Here is a 23,917-nt window from a genome sequence, read left to right as displayed (position 1 = left end):
TATTGGGCCCACCTATCATCTGCTCCAATTGCTGCAGGCTCATCCCTAGATAATCACCGTTTCTTAATTTCATTACTCAATACTCTCAAATCCTCACTTATTCCTGCTGTTTAACAAAGGCAAGGTCATGAATTACTCTCTCACTTTGCCTATTCTACTACTGTCCTCCAAATCCAATTAAATTTCCTGCAGGGCACTCCCAGGCCCCAATCGATCCTGCAACTTGAACCTTTTTACCTCATGTTTACTGAGTCTACTTCATCCACAACAACTGCATCCTATCTATCCAAAATTATTGACAAGAGAGTGTCTCCCCACAGTCTCGAATGATATTTACAGTTCTCCCCCTTTAGGCACTATAGTGTCCCATTCGTCTGGACAAATATTTCTCCCACCACTCTTTACCTTCACCCACTGTTTTCCTGGCAGTGATGATGAGTACGTTAAACTTTTATGTTAGGAACCTTCAAATTGAGATCCATTCCTACTAAAGCAAGTTTAGCCACAGAAAGGTGAACTTTAGCCAGAGGATGATGCAACTTTAGAATTCATTGCCATAGGCAACTGTGGAGACATCATTGGCTATTTTTAAGACAAACTGATAGTTTCTTGATTTTTTAGGGCATTAAGGGTTACAGTGAGAAGGCAGGAGATTGGGGCTGAGAGAGAAATGGATCAGCCATGATGAAATGGCAGAGCAGACTCAACAGGCCAAATGGCCAAATTCTTCTCCTGTATCTTATGGTCATTTTTTTCCCTCGCTGCTTACTGTAAGTATTGTATGTAAGTACTCTAATAACTGCCTTTCGTCTTAAAGGGGTTCATCCATTTCAAGGGGTCTAGAATACAAGAGTAAGGATGTGATGCTGAGGCTTTATAAGGCACTGGTGAGGCCTCACCTTGAGTATTGTGAACAGTTTTGGCCCCTCATTTTAGAAAAGATTCACTGGCATTAGAGAAGGTCCAGAGGAAGTTCACAAGGATGATTCCAGGAACGAAAGGGTTATTACACGAGGAACATTTGATGGCTCTGGGTCTGTACTCGCTGGAATTCAGAAGGATCAAGGGGAATCTCATTGAAACCTTTCAAATGTTGAAAGGTCTCGAAAAGTAGATGTGGAAAGGATGTTACCCATGGTGGGAGAGTCTAGACAAGAGGGCATAGCCTCAGGATAGAGAGGTGCCCTTTCAAATCAGAGATGCAGAGAAATTTCTTCAGCCAAAGGGTGGTTGCCACATGAAGCTTTGGAGACCAGGTCATTGGGTGTATTTAAGGCAGAGATTGACAGGTTCTGATTGGACATGGTATTAAATTACGGGGAGAAAGCTGAAAACTGGGATTGATGAGGAGAAAAAAAAGGATCAGCCATGATTGAATGGCAGAGCAAACTCGATGGGCCAGATGGCCTAATTCTGCTCCTATGTCTACAGTCTTATGGTCTAATGGTCTAAATAGCTCCCATACAACTCTGACAAAGGTAAACTAATTAATCTATTTTTGATCTGTTTAAAGTTGCCTAATTTATAATGGCTGCAATAAACAGCCATATAATGGCTGCAATGTACTTAGCATGGAACAGTCTCTTCCGGGCCATTGAGCCATGCTGCCCAGCAACCCACCTATTCAACTCTAGTCTAATCACACAACAATTTACATTGATGAATTAACCTACTAACCAGAATGTTTTTTAGGCTGTGGATAGAAACTGGAGCACCAAGAGGAAACCCACCACACAGTTCATGGGGAGAACATACAACTGCCCAAATAGCTTCATTATTAGGCATTTAAATTCAGCCAAAAGATCTTCTGCAATTATTTCTCCTCCCAGTCACCACTGCCACTCTATTTCCCACTGACAGACTACCCATAGGCTCCAGGCTACATGCTGCCCCTCACCAAAAGAAATCAAGAAACAAAGCATCATTTCCCACGTCCATTCTGAGAACTGGCTCCCATTCCTACCATCACAGAGGAAGTACAGAAGGCTGAAGACACATACTCAAGGTTTTAGGAATGCAAACACGAGCAAATCTGCAGATGCACCTCTCCCAACAGATGCTCAAAATAATCTGCAGATGCTGGAGTCAAAGCAACACTCACAACACGCTGGAGGAACTCAGCAGATCAGGCAGCATCCGTGGAAAAGATCCGTCAATGTTTCCGGCCGGAACCCTTCATCAGGACCACATGTCCTGACGAAGGGTTTCGGCCCGAAACTTTGACCGATCTTTTCCACGGATGCTGCCTGGCCTGCTGCATTCCACCAGCATTTCATGTGTGTTGCTTCAAGGTTTTAGGAACAGCTTCTTCCCCATTGGCTTTCTGAACAGACAACAAACTCATGAACTGTACCTCATTATTTTCGCTCTATTTATTCATCATCGCTCCTAGCTCTTCCACAATCTCTGACTTGTCAACTGCTTAAGAGATATCCAGTCTGGTATAGAAATTTACTCCAATAAATTACTGATAGAAACAAAGTCATTGTCTTCATTCTCTGCAACAAAATACTTATGTTTGCTCCTTTATTAAATCATGCACTGTAGCACATCCATTGTCAAAACCTTCATCCACAATGCCCAGAGACCTTGCTGTCATGGCCAACCTTCTCTCTCAAGTTTAACACAACTCAGAATGCTGCTGGTTACAACTTATGCCAAGTCTCATTCACCCAGCACTTAGTTTGCTTACTGACCTATACAGGCATCCAAGATTTTAATTTTCACATCCCATCATTAATCTCTGCTAGTCTTGCCAATGAAGATGCCTCGAGATTTATAACCAAATAACCATATAACAATTACAGCCATGGAAACAGGCCATCTCGGCCCTTCTAGTCCGTGCCGAACTCTTACTCTCATCTAGTCCCACCGACCTGCACTCAGCCCATAACTCTCCATTCCTTTCCTGCCCATATAGTTGTCCAATTTAACTTTAAACGACAACATCGAACCTGCCCCAACCACTTCTGCTGGAAGCTCATTCCACACAGCTACCACTCTCTGAGTAAAGTTCCCCCTCATGTTACCCCTAAACTTTTGCCCTTTAACTCTCCACTTATGTCCCCTTGTTTGAATCTCCCCAGCTCTCAATGGAAAAAGCCTATCCACGTCAACTCTATCTATCCCCCTCATAATTTTAAATATCTCTATCAAGTCCCCCCTCAACCTTTTACGTTCCAAAGAATAAAGACCCAACTTGTTCAACCTTTCTCTGTAACTTAGGTGATGAAACCCAGGTAACATTCTCCTAAATCTTCTCTGTACTCTATTTTGTTGACGTCTTTCCTATAACTCGGTGACCAAAACTGTACACAATACTCCAAATTTGGCCTCGCTAATGCCTTGTACAATTTTAATATTACATCCCAACTCCTATACCCAATGCTCTGATTTATAAAAGCCAGCATACCAAAAGCTTTCTTCACCACCCTATCCACATGAGATTCCACCTTCAGGGAACTATGCACCATTATTCCTAGATCCCTCTGTTTTACTGCATTCTTTAGTGCCCTACCATCTACAATGTATGTCCTATTTTGATTCGTCTTACCAAAATGTAGCACCTCATTTATCAGCATTTAACTCCATCTGCCATCTTTCAGCCCACTCTTCTAACTGGCCTAAATCTCTCTGCAAGCTTTGAAAACCTACTTCATTATCCACATCTCCACCTATCTTAGTATCATCTGCATACTTACTCATCCAATTTACCACCTCAGCATCCAGATCATTAATGTATATTACAAACAACACTGGACCCAGTACAGATCCCTGAGGCACACCACTAGTCACCGGCTTCCAATCTGACAGTTATCCACCACTACTCTCTGGCATCTCCCATCCAGCCACTGCTGAATCCATTTTACTACTTCAATATTAATACCTAACGATTGAACCTTCCTAACTAATCTTCCGTGTGGAACCTTGTCAAAGGCCTTACTGAAGTCCATATAGACAACATCCACCACTTTACCCCCATCAACTTTCCTAGTAACCTCTTCAAAAAATTCAACAATATTTATCAAACAATGACCTTCCACGCACAAATCCATGTTGACTATTCCTAATCAGACTGTCTATCCAGATAATTATATATACCATCCCTAAGAATACTTTCCATCAACTTACCCACCACTGACGTCAAACTCACAGGCCGATAATTGCTGGGTTTACTCTTAGAACCCTTTTTAAACAATGGAACAACATGAGCAGTACGCCAATCCTCCGGCACCATCCCCATTTCTAATGACATTTGAAATATTTCTGTCAGAGCCCCTGCTATTTCCACACTAACTTCCCTCAATGTCCTAGGGAATATCCTGTCAGGACCCGGAGACTTATCCACTTTTTATATTCCTTAGAAATGCCAGTACTTCCTCTTCTTTAATCATCATAGTTTCCATAACTTCCCTACCTGTTTCCCTTATCTTACACAATTCAATATCCTTCTCCTTAGTTAATACAGAACAAAAGAAATTGTTCAGAATCTCCCCCATCTCTTTTGGCTCCACACATAGCTGTCCACTCTGATTCTCTAAGGGACCAATCTTATTCCTCACTATCCTTTTGCTATTAATGTAACTGTAGAAACCCTTGGGATTTATTTTCACCTTACTTGCCAAAGCAACCTCATTTCTTTTAGCTTTTCTAATTTCTTTAAGATTCTTTTTACATTCTTTATACTCCTCGGGCACCTCATTTACTCCATGCTGCCCATACTTATTGTAGATATCTCTCTTTTTTCGAACCAAGTTTCCAATATCCCTTGAAAACCATGGCTCTCTCAAACTTTTAACCTTTCCTTTCAACCTAACAGGAACATAAAGATTTTGTACCCTCAAAATTTTACCTTTAAATGACCTCCATTACATTCTTCCCATAAAACAAATTGTCCCAATCTACTCCTTCTAAATCCTTTCACATCTCCTCAAAGTTAACCTTTCTCCAATCAAAAATCTCAACCCTGGGTCCAGTCCTATCCTTCTCCATAATTATATTGAAACTAATAGCATTGTGATCACTGGACCCGAAGTGCTCCCAACACAAACCTCTGTCACCTGACCTATCTCATTCCCTAACAGGAGATCCAACACTGCCCCTTCTCTAGTTGGTACTTCCATGTATTGCTGCAAAAAAAACTATCCTGCACACATTTTACAAACTCTAAACAATCCAGCCCTTTTACAGTATAAGCTTCCCAGTCTATATGTGGAAAATTAAAATCTCCCACAATCACAACCTTGTGCTTACTACAAATATCTGCTATCTCCTTACAAATTTGCTCCTCCAATTCTCGCTCCCCATTTGGTATCACTCACGACCAGGTCTTCAACTGCCAAGGCCGTCAGCTCCTTAAACTACTCCACCTACCGCTCCTCACTTGATGCTCTCTATAATTCAGCTTTTTGCCCCACCATCGAGGACACCTTCAAAAGGTGACACCTCAAAAAGGAGGCAAGGATCTCCCCATTCACTTGATGCTCTCTATAATTCAGCTTTTTGCCCCACCATCGAGGACACCTTCAAAAGGTGACACCTCAAAAAGGAGGCAAGGATCTCCCCATCACCCAGAACATGCCCTCTTCTCATTACTACCATCAATGAGGCAGCACAGGAGCCTGAAGACAGATACTCGATGTTTTAGAAACATTTTTTAAATGGGCAATGAACTCATGAACACTACCTCGCTAATTTTGGTTTGTTTTACACTGCTTATTTAATCTTTTTTTAATACTTCTTGTAATTTATAGTACATTTTATGTATTGCACTGTAGCACTGCCACAAAAGAACAAATTTCACAATACAAGTCAGTGATATTAAATCTGATTCCTTTGGTCCTCCAGTCCGATATGTTCTATTTGGTTCGGTATCAGGTTTGTCAGGTTCCTCAGTGTTAACTGTATTATATATAATCCCAATAGTCAGAATACCGTCATATACATAGACCACCACAGTACAGCACAGGCCCTTCAGCCCACAATGTTGTGCTAATCTTTTAAACTACTCCAATTTCAGCATCAAATGTAATATCAAAGTACATATATGTCAGCATTTACTACCTTGAGATTCATTTTATTGCAATCGTACTCAACAAATCCAGTAACCATAATAGAATCAATGAAAGCCCACACCAACTTGAGTGTTCAACCAGTCACAAAAGACAACAATCTGTGCAAATACAAAGAAAAAAAGAACAATAATAAAATAGGTAATATTAAGAACATAAGGTGAAGAGTTCTTGAAAGTGAATCCACAGGCTGTGAGAACAGTAAGTGAACTTCAGTTAAGTTATCCTTACTGATTCAATAGCCTGATGGTGCAGGGGCAGTAACTGTTCCTGAACCTGGTGGTGAGAGCCCTGAGACTCCAGTACCTTCTTCCTGATGGCAGCAGTGAGAAGACAGCACATCCTGGGTGGTGGGGGCCCCTCAAGTTAGATGCTGCTCTCCTGTGACAAGACTGTGCAGATGTGTTCATTGGTGCGGTGACAGAAGATCAATCTAAACCTTCTCCCCTACATAACCCTCTTTTTTTAAAAATCACCCACATGTCATAGTTCAGTCGCTCATAGTTAAGATCCAACAACATGCACAAACTTGCTGTGTTGTACATATTATATACACATTAAACACTGGCCAATTCTAAAACTTTACCAACAAATCAGATTCTGTTACCAGCAGAATAATAAACTGTTGTTATGCCCCCTTCAGGATATTACATAGATAGAGGGGTATATGGGGTGTCCAGGGAAGGGTAGCACCCATGGCGAAGGGGCTAGCCGTGTTCATTTTGGGGCAGCTCAATCACCTTTGGTTCCCACCGGACACTCAGCTCTCACCTGTGGCTCTAGATAGGTGTCTGCATGTGACAGCAGCCACTGCACAGGATCAAAATAATCTGCAGGGAGTTGTAAACTCCGTCAGCTCCATCATAGGCACTAGCCTCCCCAGCATCCAGGACACCTTCAAGGAGCGATGCCTCAAAAAGGTGGCATGCATCAATAAGGACACCCATCACCCAGATCATGCCTTGCTTGCATTGCTACCATCAGGGAGGAGGTAAAGCAGTGTGAAGACACACACTCGATGATTCAGGAACAGCTCCTTCCCACCCCCGCCATCTGATTTCTGATTGGGCAATGAACCCATGAGCACCACCACCTATTTTTTTTTTATTTTTATTTTTGCACTATAACACACACACACACAAACATAGTCACTTTCTGTAGCACAATTTTTTCTAACGTATATTGCATTGTACCGCTGCCACAAAGTCAACAAATATCACAACATATGCAGGCGTAACCAAACCTGATTCTGAATCATTTTCAATGATAAGAAAAGCCTAAGCATGATATTTCAATGAAGGTTAACCAGCTTTGCCCCAAAACACAAATAAAAATTTCAGTACTCATTGTTTTTTCATTTTAACTTCCAATTCCACAGTGGAAACTATCTTGATAAACTTACTGAACCTGATTACTCACTCTACAGCTCAGCATACTGAATCACCAATGGGGAAATCAAACTGCGGCATTCTGAATCAATAGTAGCTTTGGAGAGAATTGAAGTCAACGGTGTTGGAGGGTTGTGAACACAGTAGTGCATAGCTTGAGTTTAGGGTATCAGGTATAGTTTAGGGGAGGGCAGGTGGGGTGGTGGGTGAAAGGAAAGAGAGATGTGCAGGCGATTTTGAAGGTGTAATAGCATTGGGAATTATTCCTGCATCTGATCTCGGCTCAGGGTTAATATTATGCCAAAAGGTTCAGTCACAGTCACTCACAACCTTCAATGCAGACAGGCAACTTATCCCCAGGGATCCACGCTGAGCAGATGGAAAAGCATGAGAACATCATGGGTACAACAGGCCCTCTGATTCTTGCACCCCACCCCCTTCCTAACCCATGGGCAATATCCGATCTTTTCAGCTTGCAATCCCTCCTGTTTACAAGGTGAAGATCAAGCAAACACTTGGGACTATTCCACATGCTACAACTCACAGTGGATTTGTCTATTTTTTAATTCAGCCACTGATTAAAATTCCTTGGTTATGTTTTTTTAAAAAGCACCCACAGTCCATTAATTCATTATTTTTTTAAAAAATCTAAACCTATTGTACAGACAATGATAATATAAAAATAAGCCAGCATACCTTTAAAAATCAGTATTATACAAATAGTCTAATCTCAAGAGAAAAAAACATTTTGCAAGCAAAAAAAGATTAATACACCGTACATCTGAAAGAACGGATACTGACAACCTTGGTAAATAACAAATCTTACTGCATAAACATTTAAGATAGGGATGAGGAACTAACTTAGGTGCTAAAAAAATAACAAGAGTAAGCAACAAAAAAAATGGCCTACACCATTTCAAAAGTTAGCTTTCTGCCTAATTGTTTCAATTCATTTAGGGCACAGCTGCTGACAACCAACTCATTCTTAATTAGTGAAGTTCATGAGCAAGACTATTTTCACCGAAAGTGAGGCACACTTTTCACTTGAGGGCGGTCACGAATGGAAAAACTGGGAACTCAGTCTAAACCACTCTCTGCTGCTGGAAGGACGAAGGACAATCGTTGTCGTAGCCAAGGATAGCTAATCCACCACATCCCACTAATCAGAGCCAGGGCCTACTTGGTCATTTGGCTATGGCCTGCAGCTGCAGTGCTGGCACACAGCATGCAGGTTGAGATTTTCCATTTTCTTGTATGAGGAGAAAACATTTCTGACGTGTTCAAAAAGAGAGGGATTTTGACACTGAAAACTGAACTAAAATCATTTCCACTACTTAGTAAGATAAAGATGACAGATGCTGGAAGGGGGTTGGGCAAGACAGACACATTTTGAGACATTATTAATGGAACAAGACTCAATTTATGATATCATCTTGACCTCTTAATGCATTCCAAAGTATCCTCCCCCCCCCACCTCCACAACACTTTGCTGCAACACACAGATACAGCAGATCTCCTCACCCCAACTTTTGCCCCGCGCTGTCCCACGAGACTTCGTCGGGATTACAAACCAGAAAATCAAGCTTTTTGGAAAGTGCCCTTGGAGCCATGTGCTAAATGCGGCGGATACCAAACATGTCAAGACATATGCCATATATTGTCAAAGGGGCGGAGGAGGGGGTCAGACAGAGTTTGTAGACTTGAAGACACTGCTTAAATACAGTGTACACCATTTTCATTAAATGCAAATAGTCACTGCATCTGTGATTGAACTTGTGTTTAATCTTGGAACAGACACAGATACTGTGAAGAAAAGCACGACTTTCAATTTTTTTTCAAGCTAGCCTCCATGTTTAAAAAAAATCAGCACCATAATTGGTTTAGAAGCCGCACATCCAACAATAATAGACAGATATTCAAAACTACATTTTGTCCAAATTCTGTATAAAGTTCATTTTACCAAGACCTTAATGCCAATTTGAGTCCAAAAAGCAAACTTCACATTCCATAAAATGCGTATCTAAACCTTTTACCTGCCGTGTCAGAACACTGCGATAGTTAAGCAAGGGTTATAAAATATTGACGTAAAGATTAACAGCTTAACCCAAGATTACAGAACAAAAGTAAAACGAAACCAAGGAAACATATCTAAACTTTCCATAACGATTTAAAATGCACGAATTATTAAAATTTACCCTCAAGAGAAATATGCCCTTGGACTGTTTAAATGGAAAATTATTTCTTCAACGTGTTTTGACACATGGCTCACTGACGCACAAAACAGAATCCTTCAAAAAAATGTAATCCTCAGTCCTTGGCATTCAAACACACACACACACACACAAAAAGGGAAAATGCCAACGAAATACTGTTGGCCTCAACAACACTATGCAGGAGGAGAGACAGAAAAAAAAAGAAACAAGACTGGAATACAAATAGAGGTTTAGAAAAATGAGATGGTGGGGTTGAAAAATCTACCTACCTTTTCTTTCCACAAGGAGTGAGGAGTCAGATTTGTAATTCCAGGGGAATTTTAAATTAATGGTCAGCAGACATCTTGTTTTCTTCTGGAATCATAGGACAGATGGGGAGAGTGTGTGGATTAAAGCAGGAGGATTTTCTTTTTTTCTTCTTCTTCTTTTCTCCTTTACATTCTCTCTCAGTCCCTCACCCCGCCTCTCTGTCTTCTCACACACACACACACACACACAGTGAACTGGGTCTGCCCCCTCCCTCCCTCCCTCCCTCCCTCCCTGCCTGCTCTTGGAAGTCTATCACAGTGTCGAAATGGCGGATATTCCTGCAGCACTCTTCCCCTTCACCAACTTTTTCCTCAGCTGCTTCCCCCCACAGGAGCAGGCATCGCCCATGATGCTTCTCACGCCGCCATGGAGGCACTCAGGGCTCGGCAAGTCAGGTGATTCCTCCAAGGGGACAATTTTTTTTTGTTTGTGCTCCCTCCTCCTCCCCCAACTCCTCAATTACCACACAAACAACCAAAATAAAAACCACCCCCCCGCACGCACCATTCACCGAGCCGCGCCCGATTTTCACCGGCAGCCACTATCGCATCTTTTTCTTTTAGCGCTCAGAACTACAATAAGGAGAATTTTTTTTCCCCTGGCCTTCGCTATCTCCGTCCACCTAACTTCGCTGCCACACAGGCCGGGGTGCTTATTGGGCGACAAGGGTGCCAATCAACGAAGAGCCGCGTTGTAGGTGCCAAGGAGGCGTGACAGGAAGTGATATCAGGCCGGTTGTGGTAATGATACAGCAACAGGGAATTCTGGGAATTGTAGTTCTATTAGCAGAGGCACTGCAGTCCATACTTAATTCATACGAAGATGTATGAATTTATATCTATACCTAACTATGGATGTTTGCATTCTAAGATGCATGAAATCTGTATTTAGTATTCTTCTGATTGAATATTATTTCCAGGGTATGTAAGACACTTAATTATCATGAATGCACCTTTGTTGTTTTCATTTACAGTATAAAGCTATGAAAATGTTGCACTCTGAAGATTTGTCCTTTTTTTTTGGTTTGACTCGAAGACATAATTGAATCAAAAAGCATTTTGCGCATTGCATCGGCCGTGGACAGAGACAGAGAGAGAGGGGCCAGAAAACTGACTACAATTCCCAGCGTGCCATGGTGGAGGGGCGGCGGGAGTTGCGCAGCCGCACTGAGCAGCTGCGGGGTTTGACAGAGTCAGCGGCGGAAAGGGAGCCTCGCCTCAGAATAAAATATTGTTTTTGAAACCTACTAAGCATCAAAACATAAAAGTAGAGCCATAAAAACGACACGTAGTTAAGCGCAAGCCGTAACAGGAGTTTTACCATGGTAAGTGATTGTTTGTATTTTGGCAGAAAGTGAAAGAAGTACGAGGCCTGGACTGAGTTCAAGTGGGAATTTTTATATTTAATTGCACAAAAGGGCATTTCAGGTAGAGACTATTCAATCCTTTAAAAATATAACACCCGTTTTACGATACCTATGTGTTTTCTATGCATGCAGATGAATATAGCGGAAAGCAAGGCCTTGTCACCTTATCAGGCTCAATTCACTATCAATGCAATTTACAATATGCACCATGTTTGTGTAACGGTCATGAATTGCGAGTGGTGTCAGTACTCAGGGTACAAACTATCGAGAATTATTAAACATGCTGATGTATTCTTTGGAAGTGAGAAGATTGAAGGATGACATGACAGATGCTTTCATTGATATGATGTTTCCATGTGTGTGAGATAGAACTAGGGACCAAGGATAAAAGGTAGCTGCCAATAATTTTTGTTGAGGAAATCAGGAGAAAACTCTTGTACGTTTGAAGTGTGGTACTTTCTAAAGTAAAGAGGGAGTTTTGTAACATCTCAGAGTGTTGGAACAGTTCCTTGAGAAGACTGAATTGAAGAGCATAAGAAAGCCAAAAGCCAGGCACAACGTGAGCCTTTAGAGGTGGGGTATAGAGGTTTTGCCAGCTGCTCGCTGTGCAGAACCTACTCTCTCCTTGGTATTACAGGGGCTGCAAAGGAAGGAGCCGTCAGGCCTCTCACAGAGGCTATGGCTATGGATCAAGGGGTGTGACGCGTGGACCAATGAGGCTGGCACGTAAGCCAGAGCCTGATCAAACCCGGCTGGGTCACCTGATGAGAGTGGCTGATATTGAAAGATCCAAAACAACCAATGGCCCCAGGTTACATCACTGATTATGTGTCCCAGTGCCTCCTAGGATGCATCTCAGCATCAACAGCCATGGAAGCACATTTGAAGTATAGGCACAACTATAGTAACCAGTTACAACAAACTCCCACAAAGAGCAATGTGTTAATGACATTGGAAATAGATTCAGTGAATTAGCCCCGGGGCTGAGAGGGCTGTTCTATGATGAAGGGCTGGCCTGAATTTACCCATTGTATACAGAGCTTAGAACAATGTGAGATGGAAATGTACAGCATTCTCTGACTATGAAATGCAGTAGATGAAATAAAGATATTTACACTATTTGAAGGAGGTCACACTCTCAGAATAAGCAGATTTTCACTTCTGACTGATTAGAAGAGAACAACTTTTTGAAATTTTGTGAATACTCTGACTGAATGCAGTACTGTGCAAAAGTCAAAAGTCAATCTCACTACTTTTTTATATTTCTTTGCACAACTTGCTGGTGATATTAAACATAATTCTGACTACTGCAGGGAAAAGCAGTTAAGGGAATCTTGGATGTCGGAGGAAGGCTATGCTGGAGTGTTGTTATGTGAAGATGGGTGGGACAAAAACATAAACATAAACAATGGAACAAATAGAGTCAGTGTCCTGATCTTTTTAGCATAAAATAATGTAAAAGCTCACTCCATCTTAGAAGTTGAAATGACTATTAAAAGTCTTAAAATTTTCTTCCCCCAGGCAGTTAATCTGATTAACCATTCCAGTTAGCCTCCCTACCTCCTCTATCTATGATCTCAGTTTCTGCACAATAAAATCTTTAAACAGCTTTTTATAACACTATTTATATTTTATATTTGTAATATTTGTGTTGATTCACATTCCATTCCATACCCGTACTTTAACCTCTAAGTTTATTTTTAATATAAATCTTTGTCTTATAATTGTTGAATGCTTTTGTTACATGTCATGCCAACACACCACAGCAAATTTTATATTATAAATACGTGATAATATTTATGTATCATTCTATTCAATAACATTCTATTCAATATCCGTACCTTAACCTCGAAGTTTATTTTTAATATTCTTTATTCTTATGATTGTTGAATGCTTTTTTGTTGCATGTCATGCCTACACACGACAGCAATTCCTAATGTATATATATGTTGAATAAAGTTCATACTTGATTATTGATCCTACAATTATGCCAAATATTAGAACAACAGTTCTGTGTGAAAGTCTTAGGCACATATATATAGCAAAGGTGCCTAAGACTTTTACACAATACTTCAGTAATTTCATGTATTGCAGTGTATTGCTGAAAAAAAAAATTATGGCATGTGAGTGATGATAAACCTGATTCTGATCTAGTCATAGTCATACTTTATTGATCCCGGGGGAAGTTGGTTTTCGTTACAGTTGCACCATAAATAATTGAATAGTAATAAAACCATAAATAATTAAATAGTAATATGTAAATTATGCCAGGAAATAAGTCCAGGACCAGCCTATTGGCTCAGGGTGTCTGACCCTCCAAGGGAGGAGTTGTAAAGTTTGATGGCCACAGGCAGGAATGACTTCCTATGATGCTCTGTGTTGCATCTCGGTGGAATGAGTCTCTGGCTGAAAGTACTCCTGTGCCCAACGAGTACGTTATGTAGTGGATGGGAGACATTGTCCAAGATGGCATGCAACTTGGACAGCGTCCTCTTTTCAGACACCACCGTCAGAGAGTCCAGTTCCATCCCCACAACATCACCGGCCTTACGAATGAGTTTGTTGATTCTGTTAGTGTCTGCTACCCTCAGCCTGCTGCCCCAGCACACAACAGCAAACATGATCACACTGGCCACCACAGACTCGTAGAACATCCTCAGCATCGTCCAGCAGATGTTAAAGGACCTCAGTCTCCTCAGGAAATAGAGACGGCTCTGACCCTTCTTGTAGACAGCCTCAGTGTTCTTTGACCAGTCCAGTTTATTGTCAATTTGTCTCCCCAGGCATTTGTAATCCTCCAGCATGTCCACACTGACCCCTGTGTCTGGGTCTCTATTGTGGATTGAGAGTGGGAGGGGGGCAGGGAGAGGGAAATCATGGTTGGGAAAGGGGGAAGGACGAGGAGAGGAAGCAAGAAGTACCAGGAGACATTCTGTAATGATCAGTAAACCAATTGTTTACAGTCAAATGACTTTGCCTGGTGTCTGCTCCCACCAGATTTACAAACTCGCTCTCTGCGCCACGTTGACAAATACAGTACTGTGTAAAAGTTTTCGCACCCTAGCTATATATGTGCCTAAGACTTTTGTACAATACTGTAGACAATTCAGTACCACAGCTGGTGGAGCTTCTGCCTCACCAGGGCCTCCAGTGACCTGGATTCAATCCTGACCCATCGTTATCTGCTTGGAGTTTACCTGTTCTTCCTATCTCCGTAAGAGTTTCCTCTTGATGTTAAGTACATGTTCAGTACAGCATTGTGGGCCAAAGAGCCTGTATTGTGCTGTAGGTTTTCTATGTTTCTATGATGGTCCAGTTGCCTTCCACATCCCAAAACAGAACAAGCTGGATGGGTTAATTCTCAACTATAAATTGCCCCTAGTGTGTGGGTGAGTGGTAGAATCTGGCAGGACTTGAGAACATGGAGATTAAGAAGGAATTAGTGTTGATGATCTGTGTGGATTCAGTGGTATTGACCTGTTTCTGTTTTGAATGACTGTACGGCTCTATAAAAATACCCAGTAGTTCAGTTACTTACTTAGGCCCATCGCCGTTGGTTGCCGACTGCAGCTTGCCAGAGTCCTCTGTCCTAGGCCAGTCTTCCACATTGTCCCTGCGTGTAGCCCATCGAAGATCTTTCCTCTCCCGGGTCTCTGGAGCTTCTATTAGCATTTCTGGAGCTTTGTGTTTTTTTTGTGGGACACGGTTGCTAGACCCATGCCCAACCCTCCTGTCCATGATGGAGTTTGTAGTTCAGTCAGTTTTCAGGAAGGGACTGTCCAGCCAATTCAATTCAAGTTTATTAGCATATGCACGTGTATGCTGAGGTACAGGTATAATGAAAAACTTGCTTGCAGCAGCGTCACAGGCATCTAGGTTCGGACAACAAGAAAGAGAACAAATACTTAAATTCTACAAGACTGTGAAGAAAATGTGTGCAAAACAAGGCAGTGTAAAAACACAGTTTGTACCAAGTCTGTGGTTGTGCGAAAGGTAATCTATTGTATTCCATTGCTGAAATAGAATAATAATTGTGCCAGTCGGTTCAGGAACCCAATGGTTATTGGAAAGTAGCTATTCCTGAACCTGATCGTTAGTGACTTCTTCTGTACTTCTTCCTCAATGGCAGCAGTGAGAAGAGGCCATGACCCAATGATTGGGGATCCTTGAAGACAGATGCTATCTTTTTGACACAATGCCTCATGCTTTCAGTGGTGGGTTTGACTGTCCCCGTGATGGACCGGACACAACGCCTCACGCAGTTGCTTTCAGTGGCGGGGTTGACTGTGCCCGTAATGGACTGGGCAGTAACATTATGAAGTGTTGTGAGAGGTTGGTCATGGCTAGAGTTAACTCTTGGGCAAGGATCTGGATCTGCTGTAGTTTTCCTACCACCACAACAGGGGTCTACATTTGACACAATTTCATTGACTCTCCATTTGGCTTTTGAGCACCTAGAAAACAGCAAAATATATGTCAGGCTACTGTTTATTGATTACGGTTTGGTTGTCAATGCCATCACCCCCTCACTACTAATTAACAGCCTTCAAATTTTGGCCCTTTGTTCCTCCTGCTGCAACTGGATTCTTGACTTCCTTATCAGGAGACCACAGTCACTGCAGTTCAGTAATAACATCTCTTAAATCGACACAGGTGCACCTCAAGTATGAGCGCTAAACCCTCTGCTCTCATTACACTCGTGACTTTTTTTTTGTTTATTTATTTATTGAGATACAGTGCGGAACTGGCCCATTGAGTCACACCACACAGTAATCCCCTGATTTAACCTTGGCCTAACTTACAGGACACCTTATATTGACCAATCAACCTACCAGCTATTATGTCTTTGGACTGTGGGAGGAAGCTGGAGCACCCAGAGGAAACCCATGCAGTTACAGGGAGAACATACAAACCCCTTGCAGGCAGTGGCGGGAATTGAAACTGGTTGCTGGCTAACCACTAAGCTGCCATGCCACCCTAGGCACAGCTCAAATGCCAATTGTAAATTTGCCAATGACACCACTGTTGGCAGGATATCAGAGAGGATTAGAAGATGTAGAGGAGTAAATAGATCAGCTGGTTGAGTGGTGTCGCGACAACAACATTTGTACTCAACACCAGGAAATGATTATGGACTTCAGTTTATTGATGTCAGAGGTGGAAAGGTTGAGGAACTTCAAGTTCCTGGGTCTCTGCATCTCAGAGGATTATCCTGGCCCCAACGTGTTGATGAAATCACAAAGAAGGCACACCAGCAGGTCTACTTCAGGATCCTGGTAAGATTTGGTCTGTCATCGAGACTCCTGCAGATGTACAATGGAGAGCACTCTGACTGGTCGCTTCACTGCCTGGTATGGAGGCTCCAATGCACAAGATCACAAGAGCAAGGGGTTCCCAACCCTTTTTATGCCATGGACTAATACCATTAAGCAAGGGGTCTGTGGACTCCAGGTTGGGAACCCCTTGCTCAGGTTATAGACTCAGCTCGCTTTGTCACGGCACAACCCTCCTCTCCATCGAGGACTTCTTCAAGAGGCAGTGCCTCAAGAGGGTGATAACATAATTAAAGACCCTCACCATCTGGGAAATATCCTCTCTTGCCTCACTGTCAACATGGAGCAGGCAGTACAGGTGCATGAAGATGCGCATTCAACATTTAAGGACACTTTCTTCCCTTCTGATTTTTGAACTCTCTATGGACCATACCTCAATATTTATCTGTTGTACTTGCTTAGTTGGGTCCTCAGCTCCCAGTGGAGCATTGGCCATTGATGACCTCCTGTCTCCATCGTCCAAAGTCGATAGTATCTTTGGAGTTCATCAATGTTTCTGTAGTCCATTGTATCCACTGTACAGGGGATTGTCCTATACAGCTTCACCAGAGCTCTGTTGACCAGCCTTAACCATTTTCATCTCTCACAATGGGAACGTGGGGGTTGGACTTTGAGAGGTCATCTATCGCAATATTTACTTCTGTAACTTATAGTAATTTTATGTTTGCACTATAATGCTGCTACTGAACAAAAAAATTTAACGACAGTGATAATAAATCTGATTCTGGCAATTCATTCTTACAGATTGTCCGCCAGTTTAATGCGTCTTTGTGGTTGCAACAAATTTCTTTTGCTGCTAATGCCCCATCGTTGAAATGTTCCCACAACCAATGGACTCACTTTCAAGGACTCTTCATCTCGTATTCCACATATTTATTGCTCATTTATTTACTTATTATTATTTCTTGCTTTCTGTGTTTGCAGAGTTTGTTGTCTTCTGTACACTGGTTGATCGCCCAAGTTGGTGATTCTGTTACGCTTATTATTCTGTGAATTTATTGAGTATGCTCCACAAGAAAACGAACCTCAGGAATATCTATATAATTCTTTCATATATAATTTACTTTGAATTTTAATGTTTCCAGTAATACATCTGTATTCTACTCTGTATCAGAATTGGTGAAGGTTCCAGCCCAAGAATCCAGTTTGTCTCTTCTTAAGAGTTAGTGAGTAAAACTTCTTCATCAAATCTGAATGTTAAAAATTACAATCTTTTCACTCTTTTAACAAAGAGTGACAAATGAATTTAATCATAAACACAAGATTCTGCAGATGCTGGAAATCCAAAGCCACACACACAAAATGCTGGAGGAACTCAGTAGGTCAGGCAGCATCTATGGAAATGTATTAACAGTCAGTATTTCAGGCCAGGACCCTTCATCGAGACTGAACTGGATTGGGGAAGACACCAGATTAAAAAGGTGGGGAGGAGGGGAAGGAGGCGAGGTGATAGATGAAGCCAAGTGGGTGGAGAGGAAGGAATCTGACAGGAGAGGTGAGTGGAATATAAGAGAAAAGGAAAGAGGAGGATGCAGGGGGAAAATGGTGGGCAGGTGAGAAGAGGTAAAAGGCCAGAGTGGAGAATGGAAGAAGAAGGGAGAGGGAAGAAAAAAAACTTTTTACAGGAAGGAAAAAGTCGATATTCATGCCATCAGGTTGGAGGTGACCCAGATGGAGTATAAGGTGTTGCTCCTCCACTCTGAGGGTGGCCTCATCATGGCCCAAGAGGAGGCCGTGGACTGACATATGGGAATGGGAATTAGAATTAAAATGTTTGGCCACCGGGAAGCTCCACTTTTGGTGGATGGAGTGGAGCTGCTCGACAAAGCACCTAATCGTTAGTCAGCAGATTAGTACGTATAGGAAGATTGTGCAATCAGTTTCCTAACACTGAGGTTACTCAAAGTGCAGTGGTAAGTAGAAAAAAATTCAAAAGAAGTAAAATGAGCAATGCCTAAAATTGTATATCTAAGCACACTTAGATGTGTAAAATTAATTACAACGTTTAAGTAACATCTAACTGCTGCATGGAATATACAGTGGACCATTTTGCTTATATTTATATCCTACATTGGTTTCGTTCCTGCTATTTATTGCACCTAGGAACTATCTTTTCCCTTTTTGCTCATATCCTTGTCTAGTTTCATTTTTAACCACCTCAATCGTTTCCTGTGGTAAGAAATACCACATTTATACCACAAAATGCTGACATATCAGCTAAGATCTGAAATTAACAAATGCTGAGAGGGCTGAGGTGCAGCCTGCAGAAGTAATGTGGGTGTTAAGTTTGAGGTGAGTCTGGCTCGTAGGCTGAAAATCTCAAGGTCATTGAATGCATATGGGCTGTTTAAGTGAGGAATTACATGAAGACTTTCATTTGCTTTTTCATAGAAGACCATTTTCCCACAGTCTACATACACATTTTTCCAATTTATTTCCATGTAACCTATTCTCACACAACTTCCTATTGGCACCCCTTTGATTTGAAGTTCAAAAGATAAAGTACATTTATTAAAAGTATGAATGCAAAGAAACACCAAGGAAACATAAAACACCCATTATGCAAAAAAGAACAAATTTCACAAACAGCAAAAGTGAGCGAACACATAGAATATCAAACATCAAACCAGTAGTGTTCAGTTCAGCACCACGCCACTAGCTAATACAGAACACAAGGCTGGTCTTCACTGAAGCGCCACAGTCCGCATTGATCGCCCCGATCAAACTACTCAAAAACAACAAACGAAAGAGTAACCAAAATCCAGGAACACATGCAACATGAACCTCAAAGTCCCCCAGAACAAGTCCACAACCTCGCCAATCAGTCCTGGCAACATGGACCCTGAGATCCCTGCACTTTTCTCCAACAACAGCTAGCGAGAGGGAGACCAGTCAAATGCAGGTGGACGGCACTGAACACCCGACCGTCCTGGTCTATTTCAACTTTGCTCGACACCTCAATCAGAGAGAAGCGATGGAGTTGATCATGGGCTCACGCCCTCTGCCTCAAACAAAGAGAACCAATGGAGTTGATGGTGGGCTCATGGCCAGTTTCCAAGCTACCTGTCCAACTGTCTTTGGCCGTCTAAACCTTTCCAGTCCACATAGCTTCCACCGTTTCTCTATTTTTTTTAGTCCATGTACCTGTCCAACTACCTTCTAAACCTTTCCAATCCATGTACCTGTCCACTGTCTTCTAAACCTTTCCTATCCATGTACTCGTCCAACTGTCTTCTAAACCTTTCCAATCCATCTTCCTGTTCAACTTCTTTTAAAAGTTCTTATTGTACCTGCCTCAACCACTTCCTCTAGCACAGGGATTCTCAACCTTCTTTATGCCTCGGACCGATACGATTAAGCAGGGGGTCCATGGGCCCCAGGTTAGTGCCTAGGTTCTACCACTCAGCTACGCATTTCATTATAGTCAATTAACCTACCAGCCCACGTGGTTTGGGGATGTGGGTGGTAATCAAAGCACCAAGATGAAGCTCATGCAATTGCAAGGAGACTGCAGATTCCACTGAGATTGCACCAGAGTCACTAGATTGCACCCAGGTCTCTAGAGCTGTGATGCATCTGCTCCATTGCACTACCCACACACTACCACTCTCAACACATCTTTTCCTGCCAACCTTCTCCTGCTTTTCAGGCAATTACTGTTAGCAGTGACTGGTTTGATACCCACCAGGTGTTCTTCATAATGGTGTTCGGGAGGCGATTCTTGTGAGTTTTGAAGGAAGGATTTCAAGCTACGCAGCATTCTATGACCATTCAAACTATTAGTTTACTTACCACTTACTGCCAGTTATGCCGCTGAGGCCTAGGAGAGCAATGAAGGTACTTTCTTCATTGTTGTTTCTGTAACAGCTATTTTTACCAATCAGGGTTGTTAGTCCTGAGTTGAATCCCTGAACCTGGACGACCAGTGGACCACTCTTAGTTTGCCCTTTACCCTTTGACCTGCTTGGAATGGGTGACCCTATCAAGAGCCAAAGCACAAGGCCCCGACTCCAGCCAAGTAGCTGTCTGGGTCATTGAGACACGCAAGCCTCAAAACCCAACCACAAGGTTGTGGCCCTCTTGGAGGGAGCTATTAGTTTAGATTTTCCTATATGATCTGTTTGGATCTAGACTCAAATACAATCTTGCCATCCTTGCCCAAGGCTGTTGAAGCTAAATCTAGCACTTGTTTTTGCCAAAGCACCTGAAATTAGCTAACTTAGCACAGACTGTAGACTAAATATGGTACTGTACTGGTGTGTATTGCTCAACCAATCACTGAGTAGACACAACAGGAACTTAAACAGTGTAGCAATGAAGCGGAAATTTTAGACCTGTCAGCATAAGGATAATAATTATCCATTTAACCCACTAGCCTTACTACTCAAGTAACAATCCAGAGATTGCTGGGGAACATGGTCACTTGAACTCACTGCTTGCATTGTTGATGGAAGTAGAAACAGTTTCTCCTTCCGTTAAAATTCTACCTCCCCTACCCCCCTTCTGCCTTCTCTCACCTGCCTATAACTTCCCCCTGACTACCCTCCTCCTTCCCTTCTTCAATGGTCCTCTATCCTCTCCTATCAAATTCCTTCCTTTTCAGCCCTTTACTTTTCCCTCCCACCTGGCTTCATGTATCACCTTCCAGCTAACCTCCTCCTCCCACCTTCTTATTCTGCCATCTTCCCCTTTCCTTCTAAGTCATGAAGAAGAGTCTCAGCCTGAGACGTTGCCTGTTTATTCAATTCCATAGATGCTGCCTGGCCGGTTGATTTCGTTCAGCAATTTGTGTGTGTTGCCATAAAGATGTGTGTGTTTTTTTGAAGAGCATCCGATGCTGTGACCTACAGCCCCAGAGCTGTGAATTGGATTGGGTTATGTTGGTTTATCACTGCCTACACGAATGCAAAGGGCCAAATGGCATTTGTCTTGCTAATCTGATTCTGCAGTCAAGGATGCTGATGTTTGGTAACAATAATGCAGTTCCTTACATTAGTGAAGTGGAAAAACTTGAGCAACAAATTTATTCTGGAAAATAGCAAGAATTGTCCCAATTGTTAGGCGATGATCATCCCACCCCAAATGTGAGAGGGCCCAGCATTCTTCTGTTCTTGGCACTCAGTTGTACAGGCATTATCAAATACCCCATTATCTCTATCAAAGTTCAGCAAATCTACCAGACTAGTTGGCTTCAGCATCCTTCCTTTCTAGTCCTGATGAAGGGTCTCGGCCTGAAACATCGTCTGTTTATTCCCCTGATTTGCTAAGTTCCTCGAGTTTTTTATGTTTGTTCTAGAGGGGTTCCCAACCTGGGATGGACAGACCCCTCAGTTGATTTTAGGGGCCCATGGCATTAAAAAAAAGTTGGAAACCCCTTCTCTGGACTAACCACTTAACTGGTTGGGTTGAGTTGTTCTCTGATCTTGGCAATTAACATGTTACCAGAAGAAATCAACAGCAGATCAGACAAAACAATTGTACCGATTATGACGTGCAACAGATCCTTTAATGCCTTATTAAGACCTGAACAAAAAGTACTAGGCATACTCAAAAGTGATGAGAGTATCACTATTCCACTTGCAAGTCAATTGGCAAGATCGGAGAACAACTCAAGCTAATCATCGACCATTCGCGCTGCACATTTTCCGAGTTATTTCCAACCACTTATCTGCTCAGTTGCAAGAAGCTGAGTAATCAGCAAGTAATTCACCCTTTGAGTTCCCTGACCATCTCTATCACATACTAGGCACAACTCCAGAATGTGATGGAATACTCTTCACTTGCCTGGACCTGAATTTTTCCAACAACATTGGAGGAATGTTCTGTCCTAGTCCCTGACGTGCACTTACATCCATTCACCTACCTTATATATCCACCCCCATCTCCACCAGTGTACCACTTTATAACGTACACGAGGTGCAATGTAGGCACTTAACCCATTTCTTTGACTTCTTGCAATTTCATAATGTCCAGGTGATGTGCAGTAGCAACTGGGAGTGTGGCTGCTCCTGAATCATACATAGATATACATTGCCATTCTTTCATCATTCTCAGTTGAATCCCTGAACTCACTACCCAACCCAGACTGGGATTGTCTTCAGTACAAGAGCTACTTCGACAAACTTCTATAAATGTGTAGTGGACGGTGTATTACAGCCTAGTATGGAAACACCAATAACTCTTAACAGAAAATCCAAAAAAAGATAGTGGATACGGCCCTGTACATTGCAGGTAAAGCCCTCCCAACCATTGAGCACATCTACATGAAATGCTGTCGTAGGGAAGCAGCAGCCATCATCAGAGATACCCACCACCCAGGCCATCTCTCTTCTTGTTGCTGTCATCAGGTAGAAGGTACAAGAGCCTCAGCAATTCCTGCTGGTGCCTAATCAATTCCTGCCCAAGGACTCGGGACTCACACCACCAAGTTCAAGAACAGTCGCAACCCCCACAACCATCAAGCTCTTGAACAAAAGAGGACAACTACACTTACTTACCCATCCATTGAGATGTTCTCACAAACGACTATCTCACTAAGGACTTTTTATCTTGTTATTTTGTGTTCTCATTATTTATTGCTATTTATTTATATTTGCATTTGCACAATTTGTTGTCTTCTGTACTCTGGTTGATCTTTCATGAATCCTGTTATAGTTACTATTCTATAGGTTTGCTGAGCATGCCCACAGGGAAATGAATCTCAAGGTTGTATGTGGTGATGTAAATGTACTCTGATAATAAAATTTACTTTGAACTTTATAGTAGTTCACCTCCACCACCCTCTCAAGGCTGACTAGGTATCAGCAGGAATTGCTGATGCTTCCAGCAATATTTGCATCTGATTATTTTCGGAGTAAATTAAAAACAGACGATGCATTTGTCATCTTCTATGGGGAATTGTATATTTAGCTGAAAATGAAACATTTTCAAAGGTTTGGTGATTTAAACAGTGCAATGGGACCAATTAGATTGGTCTTTCAAAGAGGCAGAGCAAGGACAATGGTATACATCATGTGATCAATCATACCACTTCACATGAATCATGTTCATTGATATGGTTATGGTTAATCCTGGATTACCTTGCATTTTATCAGTTCCAAAAAACCAGAAAATTCCTTGATAGTGTCACTAGATCCTATTTTCTGATGTCTTTTGTGTCCCAATGTGACCCCAACTCTAATCGGAATCAGGTTTATATCGTGAAATTTGTTGACTTTGCGGCACAGTACAATGCAAT

General features: G+C 42.1%; 2 protein-coding genes across 3 annotated transcripts in view; one reads left to right on the top strand and one right to left on the bottom strand.

The window, feature by feature from the left end:
• arhgap35a (Rho GTPase activating protein 35a) overlaps nucleotides 1–10,609 on the bottom strand; it is a 202,649-nt gene extending 192,040 nt beyond the window's left edge. The window contains exons 1-2 of one of the 2 annotated variants that reach the window (XM_072269855.1): nucleotides 10,486–10,609; nucleotides 9,942–10,026 (exon numbers count right to left, since the gene is read on the bottom strand). The gene's annotated coding sequence lies outside the window, so the exon portion shown is untranslated. Of the gene's footprint in view, nucleotides 1–9,941; nucleotides 10,175–10,485 lie in introns of those variants that run through there. The other variant, XM_072269854.1, reaches the window with a different exon arrangement.
• Nucleotides 10,610–11,141: 532 nt separating this feature from the next.
• Nucleotides 11,142–23,917, top strand: part of ap2s1 (adaptor related protein complex 2 subunit sigma 1) — a 66,776-nt gene continuing 54,000 nt past the window's right edge. The window contains exon 1 of the mRNA XM_072269853.1: nucleotides 11,142–11,305. Coding sequence (XP_072125954.1) covers nucleotides 11,303–11,305 — 3 coding nt within the window. The 5' untranslated portion in view covers nucleotides 11,142–11,302. The remainder of the gene's footprint in view (nucleotides 11,306–23,917) is intronic.

Source organism: Mobula birostris, chromosome 10 (genome assembly GCF_030028105.1).
Source record: "Mobula birostris isolate sMobBir1 chromosome 10, sMobBir1.hap1, whole genome shotgun sequence".
Lineage (NCBI taxonomy): Eukaryota > Metazoa > Chordata > Chondrichthyes > Myliobatiformes > Myliobatidae > Mobula > Mobula birostris.
Note: the sequence above shows the minus strand (reverse complement) of the source record. Positions and strands in the feature narration are given on the sequence as shown.